The 12,193-nt window shown below is 30.7% G+C and overlaps 1 protein-coding gene across 1 annotated transcript in view; it reads right to left on the bottom strand.

The window, feature by feature from the left end:
- The window catches only part of ATRNL1 (attractin like 1), a 1,159,225-nt gene that overhangs the window by 967,005 nt on the left and 180,027 nt on the right, over nt 1–12,193 (bottom strand). Inside the window, exon 11 of the mRNA XM_031949462.1 lies at nt 3,269–3,353. Coding sequence (XP_031805322.1) covers nt 3,269–3,353 — 85 coding nt within the window. The remainder of the gene's footprint in view (nt 1–3,268; nt 3,354–12,193) is intronic.

The following is a 12,193-nucleotide window of genomic DNA, read 5'->3' as shown; positions in this document are numbered from 1 at the left end:
GTTTCACTAGATCATCAAGTATGGGAAGGTCAGTAAGGTATAAGAATTCTGGAAATGTAAGAAGGAGTCAGATTTCAAAGGACTTTAAAAGTCAAAAAGAATTTCACATGTTACCTGAAATAATACAAAGGCAGTGGAGTTTTTTAAAATGTGGGGGCAACATGGTTAAGCTTCTTTAGGAAGACCATTTTGATACCTATGTGAAAGATGAACTGGAGCGGGAGGAAATTTGAAGGAAGGATATCAATCAACAGGCTACTGAAATAGTCAAGGCATGAAATAATAAAGGCCTGACCGGTATGATGCCAGTCAGAAAAGGACTTATAGAAGAATTGTTCCAAAAGCATAACTGACAGTATTGGGCAACAGAGTGAGTGTGGGTGAGGACAGGGAGAGAATAAAAGAAAGTGAGAATTTAACATGATATTTAGGTTGTAAGTTAGGTAATTGAAAGAATAGAGTGCTTTTGTCATTAATAAAGAAATTAAGGAATAAGGGAGATTTTAGAAAAAAGAGAATGAGATGTTTTGAACATATTAAGTTTCAGAAGTCCAAAAAAAAAAGGGATAATGTAAGACTAGAAGTAGGAAAAATTTAACTAATTAAAAAGACCTGATTAACATTTGCATAAAATGATAATTGAATTTATGGGAATTCACAAGATTATCAAGTATAGAAGGAGAAGAGAGAGGGTTCAGGACAGAGATTTGGGGAAAACACATAATTACCATGTGTAAACTGGATGACAATCTAACAAAGACCATTGAGAAATGGCCAAACAGGAAGGAGGAGGACCAAAAGAGAGCAGCATAAAGAGATTATCAAGAAGAGAGTGATCTACAGTGTCAAAGGCTACAAAAAAGACAACAAATATGAGGCATAAAAAGATTTGGAAATTGAAAAATTACAACAGAATTTGGAAAAAAAATGTTTCATTTGAATGATAGGGTCTGCTTCCAAATTGCAACGTTAGAAAAATGAAAGGAGAAAACTGAAAGCATCAATAGTCAATGGCTTTCTCAAGGATTTTAGGCATGAAAGAAGGAAAGAGTAGTGAGAGTTATCAGAGATGGATGGATCAAGGGAAGGGAAAGATGGGAAGACATAAGTGTGTTTGTAGGCAAAGAGAGGGAGAGATTGAAGATGACTGAGTAGGTAGGGACCTTAGTGGACATAATGTAGGAAAAAAAGAAAGAAAACAGAGTCTGCAAAATGTGACATCTCCAAATCAGTGGGCTTGACTTCAATCCTGGTACAATTCTAGAACACACTATTAATGGAATGGTTATTACACAACTATAAAATGATGCAATGATTTCAAAAGTCTAGCATAATTCCATCAAGAATAAATCATGGTAGAGTACCTTAATTTTTTGAGTCACTAAACTGATAGACTGAAGAATACTATAAAGTAATTTATTTTTAGCCAAAAAAATACATTTTTACAAATTATCTCAAGCTGCCTTTTTTTGGAAAAGGTGGAGAAATGTGGGCTAAAAAATAGTGCAGAGAGATTTGAAACTGAATAGTAGGAAAAGGGTGAAGATACTATGGTTTGATATCAAAATAGGTACTAGTGAAGATCCTCAGTTGTTATCTACTACTTAATTTTTTTCAGAGATTTGCATAAAAAAGAAAGCACATTATTAAATTTATAAATGGTACAAAGGTAAAAGGATAGGAAGCATGTCAAATGACATTAATAAATATTCTCAAAGATCTCAATAGCCTAGAAAAATAAGTTGGAATTTAACAGGAATAAACATAAAAGAAAATTATGTCACTGAATTCAAGATATTAAGTTTACAAGCATAAGAGGCAAGATTATAAGATATAATTCATTTGAAAAAAATGTCTGGTTGGAGGTGATGGTGGTTGAGGCAGGCCAAAATACAATTTCTCTTCCTTCATGACAGGATTCTTTTTCAGTGCAATGGACTCCCAGCTGTAGGTATCTGGAATTCTGTGATGTGCATGATAAGCATCTAATAGATATTGACAGCACTGGGCTTAATTATAAGACAGTAATGAACTAACAATTCTCTTCACCTAGGTATATTTTCTAGCCTCACTCAGAGACTTTCTCTATAAAGTATGTCCTGGTTTTCTAGGATGAAATATGCTCTAATTTTCCTAGAATAGCTTAGCTTGGCATTTGTTTCTGTTCTAATCACATTTTTACTTGTCTCACACTTATCTCTTTACATGTTCTATTTCCTTCTCTCATTAGACTGTAGACACATTTGGTTAATACTTTGTATCTTTTATCTTTGTACACTGTAGGCAATTACATATTTGTCAAACTGAATTCCCCAAAATAATATCATTATTAAATGTAATTTTATGGACCTAAACAGGTAAAAAGTCACTGACTGCATTAGATAACAAACATGCTCAACTCAGAATAATCACAATTTTAAACAAACAAAAAAATAGAATGTTAGACCGTAAGGGCTCATGGTTGCTGTTGTTTCAGTCATGTCGACTCTTCCTGATATCAATTGGGGTTTTCTTGGCAAAGATAATAAAAGTGATTTAGCATTTTCTTTTTCAGATCATTTTACAGATGAGGAAACTGAGGCAAACAGAGTTAAGTGACTTGCCCAGAGTCATAAAGTTAGTGAAGTTTAACCATATTTAAACTCATGTTTTCTTGACTCCTGGTCTAGCTCTCTCCTCACCACACCATCTAGGTCCCCTTTGGACTCTTACAGATAATCTACTTTATTTCACAAATGAAGAAACTCAACAACAATAACATGACCCATAGAATGAAGTGTCTTGATCATAATGATCCAACTATTCAGCAGCAAGATGAGGATTAGAACACAAATCTAATGATGCTATATACTCTATAAATCTGGATGTTAGGTAAGATTGTGCTATAAAATTCCCTATTTCTTAAATTCCATCTCTGAGAGAAGATATCAGTCTAGATCTTTTTTCTTCAAAGGAGGATATTCACCCAGATGGATCCTAACCATAATTTTAAATTAGATCAAATCCACATACGACATCTTCCACATCTCTTTTTTCAATCCCTACTTCTTAAGGCCTTTGTTGAACTCTCTCTAAATTACTTTAAACCAAAAGAATTAAGAATGAGATGACTTAGATGTATATAGATAAACTAAAATAAAAATGCTCCACTACACACTACTTCAGAACATTGATGGCACAGATGAATAAAATCACTGATATTTAACTTGAAAGTCATCACAGGTACAAATAATGTTTTATAATTCAAAAGTTGTAAATTGTCATTTACCCATTAACAACGACTGCTGAGTGACCAAATCTGTTGACATCTCTATGAAGATTGGGTTTCGGTAAAATTTTCCATTCATCACAAGCTACAATGAAAAAAGAACACGCATATTCCTGAATAAATACTACTTAATGACAAAATTAAATTAAATGTCATGCTAATTTTAAAAGATGAATCAATGAGTAATAAAGTGACTAACTTATCTCAGCTACCTAATAATAATTATTTTTCCTATGAACTAATTATAATTAAAATACTAAAAATGAATAAATGAATAAAAGTAAATCAACTTCACAAATGATATATTTATAAGGGAATTTGATTTTCCTAAAATAATCATTTTATATCTACAAACATATCAGAAAAACTAATAAAAATTAAAAGATAAGGAATTATTAACCAAAAACATAAAAGTTAAAATTATCTGGATAATGTTATAGGAAATTTCTTTTAGAAAAGCTGTACCAGGATGAAAGTAGTAAATCTTCTTTGTAACATATGAACACAGTCACACACTCACAGATACATACACACATATTTTCATAGATAGATAGTAGCTCTTCATACCTTCTAGGAGGAAAAAAAAAGGCTGATTTCCATTTGCTAAATACATACATAAGAAATCAAATAATTCTGAAAAATATTTATTATTCACTCTATATTCAAAATAGAATTGTAAGAAATACTTGAAGGTTCATTTGGGTTTAATCATTTTGGGAAAAATCAGTAATTATTTGTGATATTATCAATAGATTGTTATGATGCATTTATTTAGATATTTAGAAATGTCTATGGACAGACTCTAGCATTTAATAAAATCAATGCAGGCTACATTTTAGGACAAATGTCACCTTCAAATTACATAATTACCATAAGGAATAATTAATCCAAACTTTGCTTAAGATACATAAGACCAGTGAATTGCCTATCTCCTTACTTAATTCTCGACATAATAGTGGTAAAAAGAATAGATAATTCCTAACTCACCATACCCCAAAGTCCAAGAATTTCACCAAAATTAAAAGTTAGACTATTGAGAACTTGATCAAGAAATGCATAAAAACTTAAAGAGTTATCCACTGGAAATAGCTCTTTGATCCAGAAGTATTGCTACTAAGTCTTTATTCCAAAGAAATAAAATGAAAAGGTAAAAATACAAAAAATATTTACAAAAGCATTTGTGGCAATTCTTTTTATGGTAGCAAAGTATTAAGAATTGAGATGATGTCCATCAGCTAAATAAATCGTTTGATTTATTGATTATGATGGAATACTATTGTGATGTAAAAAATAATGAAGAGTATGGTTTTAGTTTATAAATAAATTTTTAAGGATTTAAATATTATGCACATTTCCTCTTTAAAATGTCCAAAGACCTATTAAACTATTCATAGCCTTTGATCCAGTAATACCACTATTAGATCTGTGTGCCAATAAGATTAAAAAAAGGAAAAGAATCTATTTGTGCAATCTTCTTTGTGGTGGCTAAGAACTGGAAATTGAGGGGATATCCATCAACTGGAGAATGGCTGAACAAGTTGTGATATATGACTACAATGGAATATTATTTTGCTAAGAAAAATGACAAGCAGTATAATTTAAAAAAAAAAACCTAAAAAGTTATATGAACTGAAAAAGTGAAGTGAGCAGAATCAAGAGAACACTATACCCAATAAGAGCAAGATTGTAGAATGAACAGTTGTGAATGACTTGGCTATTCTCAGCAACATAGTGATCTAAGAAGTTCCAGAGGACTAATGATGAAAAATATTATCTGCTTCCAGAGAAAGAATTGTTATCTAAACACAAACCAAAGCATAGTATTCTGTTTCTGTCTGTGTGTGTACGTCTGTGTGTATGTTTTTTTATCTTCTCTCTCTCTCTCATGTCTCTCTCCAAGTCTTCTTACACAAAATGACTAAAATGGAAATGTTACTGCAAATGTATTACCCATATGAGATTACTTACTGTCTCAGAAGGGGAAGGAGAAAGAAGGCTTGATAGAATTTGGAACTAAAACTTAAAATTCAGACAATAAAAGCTAAAAATTGTTTTTACATGCAATGGGAGAAAATATTTTTTTAATTTGATAATTATTTTCACACATTAAATTATTTAGAAAAAGACAAGAGTTAACATAGAAGCTATCGCACAAAAAGTGTTACCAAAAGCTGATTTTAAGGTAAGCAATACTTATAGGTCAGAGACACAGTAATTCCACACTCAGTGATGTTATTTGTCAAAGTAGCAACATCTTTTCAATAGAGTGAAGAATGAAAAGTAAAGAAGTAAAGATGGAAAGCATTACAATATTCCTTTCCTCTTATCTCTTCTGTAACTACAAAAAGTTGTTGTACAAGATAGCTTTTCTTTCTTTGGGGATGAACTTTAAATTACCGATCAAGGCTCTCTGTAAAATAAAATTTTAAAAATCTTATAAGAAGTAGGGGTTACCAAATGATGAAAATGTTAAAGGCTAAATTAAATATACTTTGTTTCTCTTATAGTCTGCTTCCTTTCTCATGCTTCATAAAATGTGAGTTATTAATTGGGCTGATTTTGGTCCTATAATTATGCTCCTTGCTGAGAAGAAAATGTATTTCCTTAATTCTTGGGTCATTTATAAATTGTTCAAGAGTAATCAAATTATAACAAGTTCTACTAGTTTACTAACATTTTGAGAACTAAAAAAGAAAATAATAATTCATAAAGATGGAAAAGTTAAATAGAAATATATATACACATAGAAAATATTATCCTACTGAAAGCTTAGATGAAAGCAGTTTGCAATACATATCAGCCAAATATTATATAATAGCCAATAATAAAAACCAAAAAGATTAAAATGCTCTAAATTTAACCTAGAATTTTTATATTCAAGAACATATAGTAGTAGTAGTAGTAAAATGATAAAGGTTGGGAAAATGCATGCATATTGGCTATGTGACAGTACACAAGGAAAGAACCCTTTGAATTTTGAAAACTTGCTTCATATAACAAGTCAAAATTAAATATCACACTTAAGGATGATTTTAAATGAATTAAAATGTTGTTTTTCAATCATTTCAGTCATTAACAACTCTTCATGACCTCATTTGAAATTTTCTTTACAAAAATATTGCCATTTTCTTCTGCAGCTCATTTTACAGATAAAGAAAATGAGACAAACAGGGCTATATGACTTATACAATGTCACTCAGTTAGTAAATATCTCAAGCCAGATTCCTTTATCCAGGACCAATGTCTTATCCACTGCTCCACCTAACTTCTCTAATTAAAATATAAATGATAAGCAAAAAGAAAAAAAACAACATATTTACATGATTAGAAAATAGATAATAAAAATAAATTATTATAAGAAGATTTATTAATCAATGATCAATATGCTTTGTTAAAACAAAGATAATTTTCTGGATATTTCCCCTCAATATCTAGGTGTTTAGTTTTGAGCAACAATAGCTATACATGAAATTTTTCATTTTTCATTTAAATTGTCATCACATAGATCTCATACAAAATGTTACAAACACTAAGCCTTTTATAAAAATCAGTATTTATACATCAGGAACAAAAGATTTTTAAGACAATGTTTTTCCTCCATTTTTATAAAATTCCAAACAATTATTGATTCTTATTCCTAATAAAAAAGACTGTTATATAGCAAATATCTCATTTGAAATCTTACAGCATGAAATCTTCTCATGGCATTCTTATAGCATTCACTCTTAGAAATTTAGATATATCACCACTGGAGACCACCATACCAGAATTATCTATTAACCAGTGGAATACTCTGCCAAGTACTGAAACTAAGGTAAAACAAAACATTTTGAATTTGACTTCAAAGATACATGAGAAGATTGTAATTGTGAAACAAAACATTTTGAATTTGACTTCAACGATACATGAGAAGATTGTATTTTTTTTAAACTGCAAAATACTAAAAACGTTTCTCATAGTTCAAACTGTCAGCTAACTTCCTAGTTTTCTCATTCAATGCCTTTAAATGTTATAATATATTTTGAAAAGTACATTATTGAAGCAGTTACATAGTACAGTGCGTAGACCACCAATCCTGGAGTCAGAAGACTTGAGTTTAAATCTGGCCTCAGGCACCTGACATTTGACATTTACTAGTTGTGTGACATTGGGCAAATTATTTAATCTCAATTGCCTTGCCAAAAAAAAAAAAGGAAAAAAAAAAGTAAGGAAGGAAGAAATGGGGGGGAAAAGTACAGCATTAATTTATCTGCACATCTTAATGTATCCTTCTTTATAATATTATTTTCTTCCTCTAACCAATATGTTCTATTAATTACCAAGATCACCTTTTTTTCTTTAACTAATTTAATCTATTTTCTACTGTCTATCACTAAAGTAGTGCATTTTGAGCACAGAGATCTGGGTTCTAATCCCAGTTCTGTTGCTAATTTAGCTATACATCCTTTTATGAAGTAACATGCTCTTATACAATAGCTTTTCTGAGCACCCATTTGTCACTAATCTGATAGCCCCCTTGAAATTACTTTACATTTGCTGTTTACATAAATTATAGTTAATCTGTATACCAGTTGCCCTGCTCATCTCAGGAGAATGAGGGCAGGGATTGTTTTAGGTTATTTTTGTTCCTGCCATTGATAGACATTTAACAAATGCTTGCTGAATTGAATAAAACTGAATTTCACTTCTCAGGATCCATTTCCTCATCTGAGAAAGAAATATCCAAATGTTGTCTAAGTATCCTTCCAGATCAGAAATTCTTTATCTATGTTAAGACTATCAGATAATTGGTGAATGATAGAACTATGGTGTCTATAAGAATTTTAAATTTTAAAATTGTCAGGCTAAAAATAATAAAGAAAAAATATGTACTAAGTTATATATAAAACTCATTTGAGTGTCCAGAAACCTTATTATTGCTAGGGTACTGTATATTTAGCAAAGTAAACTCCATTAAAATTTGGCATCTGAATAATTAACATTTTCCAGTTATTCCATATATGAACAATTTCATTGTTAGTTAATAAAATAAAATTATTCCTCTCAACAAATTTCGTCAGACTTTTTTGAAATAGCATGAAATAAATTTAACTCTTAAGTAGAGCACCTACAAACCCCACAAAAAATCCCCAAATAGTATTAACTACAAAATAGAAATGTCTCCATAAGAGTGGGTTTGAGAAGTAACTGATGTCATTACTGCATTAGACTATTATAAATGTTTTTCTAATACTGCAGGGATAAACAGCTAATTGCTGTCACAGGCTGTAGCAGAAATTCATTTATGACTTCTGTATTCAAGAATACATAAAATTTAATCCATTACAGCTACTGCTTTGCATTCTCTTTGGGATATCATACTGATAATACAGCTGTAATAGCAGTTTTTTGTTCAGTTATAGATGCTATATTTTATTAGTCTTTTTTTAGATTTGTAAATATATGTAATCTATCTGTCTATATATATATACACAAAAAACTTGGAGCTTATCCAAGTAGTTAATGATTAATTGACAATAAAATGTATTTAACAAGAAACAACATCTATGCCTTGTAAAACATAAGAAATTCCCAGTCAAATCATAATAGGAACTAAAGTCAGCCTAAAGGAGATGAGGAAAATATATTAGATAATGATTATCTTATTTAAATATAGCATAGGATAGTGAAATTAATTTTATTTTTAATATCAATTATCTTCATTAAAGTCTAATTTCAATGCTTAAATGTGATGTTGAGGTGATCCAAGTTCTTGAAGTCAATAACAGTTAATCACAAGCTTCACAAATCCTACCACTCTAGAAAAGCTTCAGGTCTCTGATGAGTTACACACCAAAATCAGCTTAGTCAAATTGAGAGTGGCTCATCACCAGATAACTTGTCACAAGATAATAAAATTTTATTTTCATCCATAACATATTATTAAGACCAGTTTCTACATCCTAGAGGGTCTGTAATATACAAAGGCAATGGGAGTAAACATATTAAATAAACTATAGCTTTTTAAAGAATTAAAATCATAATAATATAAGCAAAAATTTTGCTGAAAATATAGTAAGAATTTATTAAATCTAATTTAACTGAAAGCTTGGATCTTTTAAAAGTTTAATTTGTGTGTAATTGTCACAAAAGTTTGTAGGCTCAGACCTTTCTTTAAATGTTTCTTTTATCTGTCGAGATTAGCACCATCCTTGAGCAATTCAGCTTCCTAGATTCAGGGTCATCATAGATTTTTCCCTTTTCTTCATCCTTTCTCCACATTTAATCAATTTCCAAGCCTTACAGAATCTACTACTATAGAACCTTATATTTCCATTCCTTTTTTTCCATTGATATGGCCTCTATCCTACTTCAACCCTTAATTACCTCTTTTCTGTATTACTATAACAGTTTTCTAACTGGATTTTCTCTTTTCTATCTCTTTCCCTTCCAATATATACAACTAATACACAGCTACTAAAATAACCTTCCTAAGGCACAGTCAATAAGAATTTTTATTGTTATTTTATTTATTTTTATTAATTTATAATTAATCACCAACTAATTAAATATTTGTGGTAAAGGGAAATGAAATCTAGGATTACAAACCTAGTCACAAACCATGGTGACTAGAAGGATAACTGGTCTAATAGATAGAGGTAAGTTTGGAAGTTTGGTTTTATAGAAAAGATGAGTGTGGTTTTGGAAATGTTGGGTTTAAGATGCCTAAAGGATATCATTTTAAATATAGCTGAAACTACATGACTAGAGCTCTGGAGAGAAACTAGGACTAAGTAAAGATTGGAATCATCTGCATAATCAAACCCATTAGAGCCAATAATGTAAACAATGGACAGAGTCTAGAATAGGAATGAGCTCAGAAGTGATTTCTGAGGAAAAACCCAAATTAGGTGATGTGATATAAATGAAGAATTAGCAATGAAAACAGAGAAGGATAAGTCACAGTTAGAAAAAGAACTAAAAATTGTCAGGGTTGTGAAAGCCCAAAGAGAAAAGAATATCTAGAGAGAGGAAAATGGGAAGCAGTTGAGAAGAATAAAGATTGGGAAAAGGCTATCTGATTTGGTAATAACGATATAATTAGTAATTTTGGAGAGTGTTTCAGTTGAGTCATGAGGATAAAAGCCAACATAGAAAGATATTAAAAAGTAAATCACATGAGAAAAAGTGGAGGGAATGAGTATAAAGTTAACTTTTTCTTGGACTTTAGTTGTGAATGAAAGGCAACACACAGTAGGGAGAGATTTTTGGAAATGAAGGTAGTTTGGGTATGTTCATAAGCAGCAGTGAAGGAATTCCAAAGCCCAGAGACAAGAATAAAATAAATATTAGGGAAACAAGATAATGAGAAGAACCATCAGTTGGAATTGATGGAAGGATATGGGATCAAGGATACATGAATAGGGGCTGGCTTGGGCAAAGAGAAACGTAAAGAATATAATAGAGGCAAATCTAATGAACAATGATAATGTTTTCTTTGAAACACATTTCATGTATCTATTTCTATCCTTCAGAATTCATCTTTGCACCAAACCAGATGTTCTGAAATATGCTTATTGAAATATTCCATTTTTAGTGCCATCTTAACTTCTTTCTTAAGAAAAAAAATCTTTTGATTTTCAATAAAAGATGTAATTTAGAATTTTCTCAATACCAAAATATTTCCATACTAAGGCAGCCAAACATACAAATTTTCATCCACGTTTACTAATGAAATCAAGTTTTTCTAACTTGATTTTCTCTAAGTTGTTGCTTAAAATTTTAAAATGTACAAATCCTTAATGAAAACTTAATAGCTTATAGTAAAGTAGAGATAAGAGTCTTAGTAACTACAAAAATACCACGGAAACCTTTGGTTCCATACTATGCAAACAATTTTTTTAACTCAAATTCTTCCATTCACTCTTCAGCAAACAACTAAAGTCATTGTCTCATACAATAATAGCATAAATGGAAATGCTTATTTGCAAAGAACAATATTTCCTAAGCCTCTGCCCATGTAAACTGAATTAATTTTTCCTAAATTTCTGCCAATTAATTAGGAGACTTTTTACCTAAAAGGAAGGAAAATTATCCCCATGATTTAATTGATCTAGGAAGAAAAATGATCAAGTCATTTAGGTTTCCCAGTTGTCAAAGGTATAAAAAAGCCAACATCTAAGGAGTAGCCATGCCCTTCAAACTTGATGGATGCTCTACTACTGCCTGTGTATCATATACTTCTTTTTAATCAGACATATTTTTGTATGGACACAAGATGAGTTATGTCTACTTGAATCAGCACCATAGCCCTATTTAATATTTTTTTCACGCTACACCTAAGTAAACTTCTTTTTGTTTGTCTAATGGTCTCTGAGGGTCTCATTTCATTTTAATCACAAATCTAAATCACAGAATCAATTTGAATCAAGCCTTGCCTTCAAGAGTTTGGGAGGCAAAAAGTCTATTAATTATATAAACAAGAGAAGATCACAGTTAAACTAAGAATATATACATTTCAACTATATTCAACCAAAACTTAGACTGGAAAGATTTGGAGCTTGGCATTTTTATCCAGAATGAACCCTGAATTGTGATCAAACCTCTACTTATTAAAGCAACAAAAAATGTATGACCTACTTTTTCAATAATCAATATTTCATAGACACTGCTAGAGACAAAAGTGATCATGATGATGATAATGTCAAGAATGTGCTAACTGTGGTCCAATTGGAACTATTTTTAGCTCCTACACAATCCAAAAACAAGTAGTAGGCCAGATAAGGCCCTTGGACTGTTGTGTGCTGATCATTTTTATACTCTCACAATACTGCATAATGTAGTTGCATTATCCAAAGATTATGTGATAAGAGAAGTATGATAGTTTCCTTTCCTCATTTTTATTGAAATTTTTCTCCATTACTCCAGACCCAAAATACTTCAGGG

Source organism: Sarcophilus harrisii, chromosome 2 (genome assembly GCF_902635505.1).
Source record: "Sarcophilus harrisii chromosome 2, mSarHar1.11, whole genome shotgun sequence".
In the NCBI taxonomy this organism is placed as follows: Eukaryota; Metazoa; Chordata; class Mammalia; order Dasyuromorphia; family Dasyuridae; genus Sarcophilus; species Sarcophilus harrisii.
The sequence above is the reverse complement of the archived record's forward strand: the minus strand, read 5'-3'. Positions and strand labels throughout refer to the sequence as shown.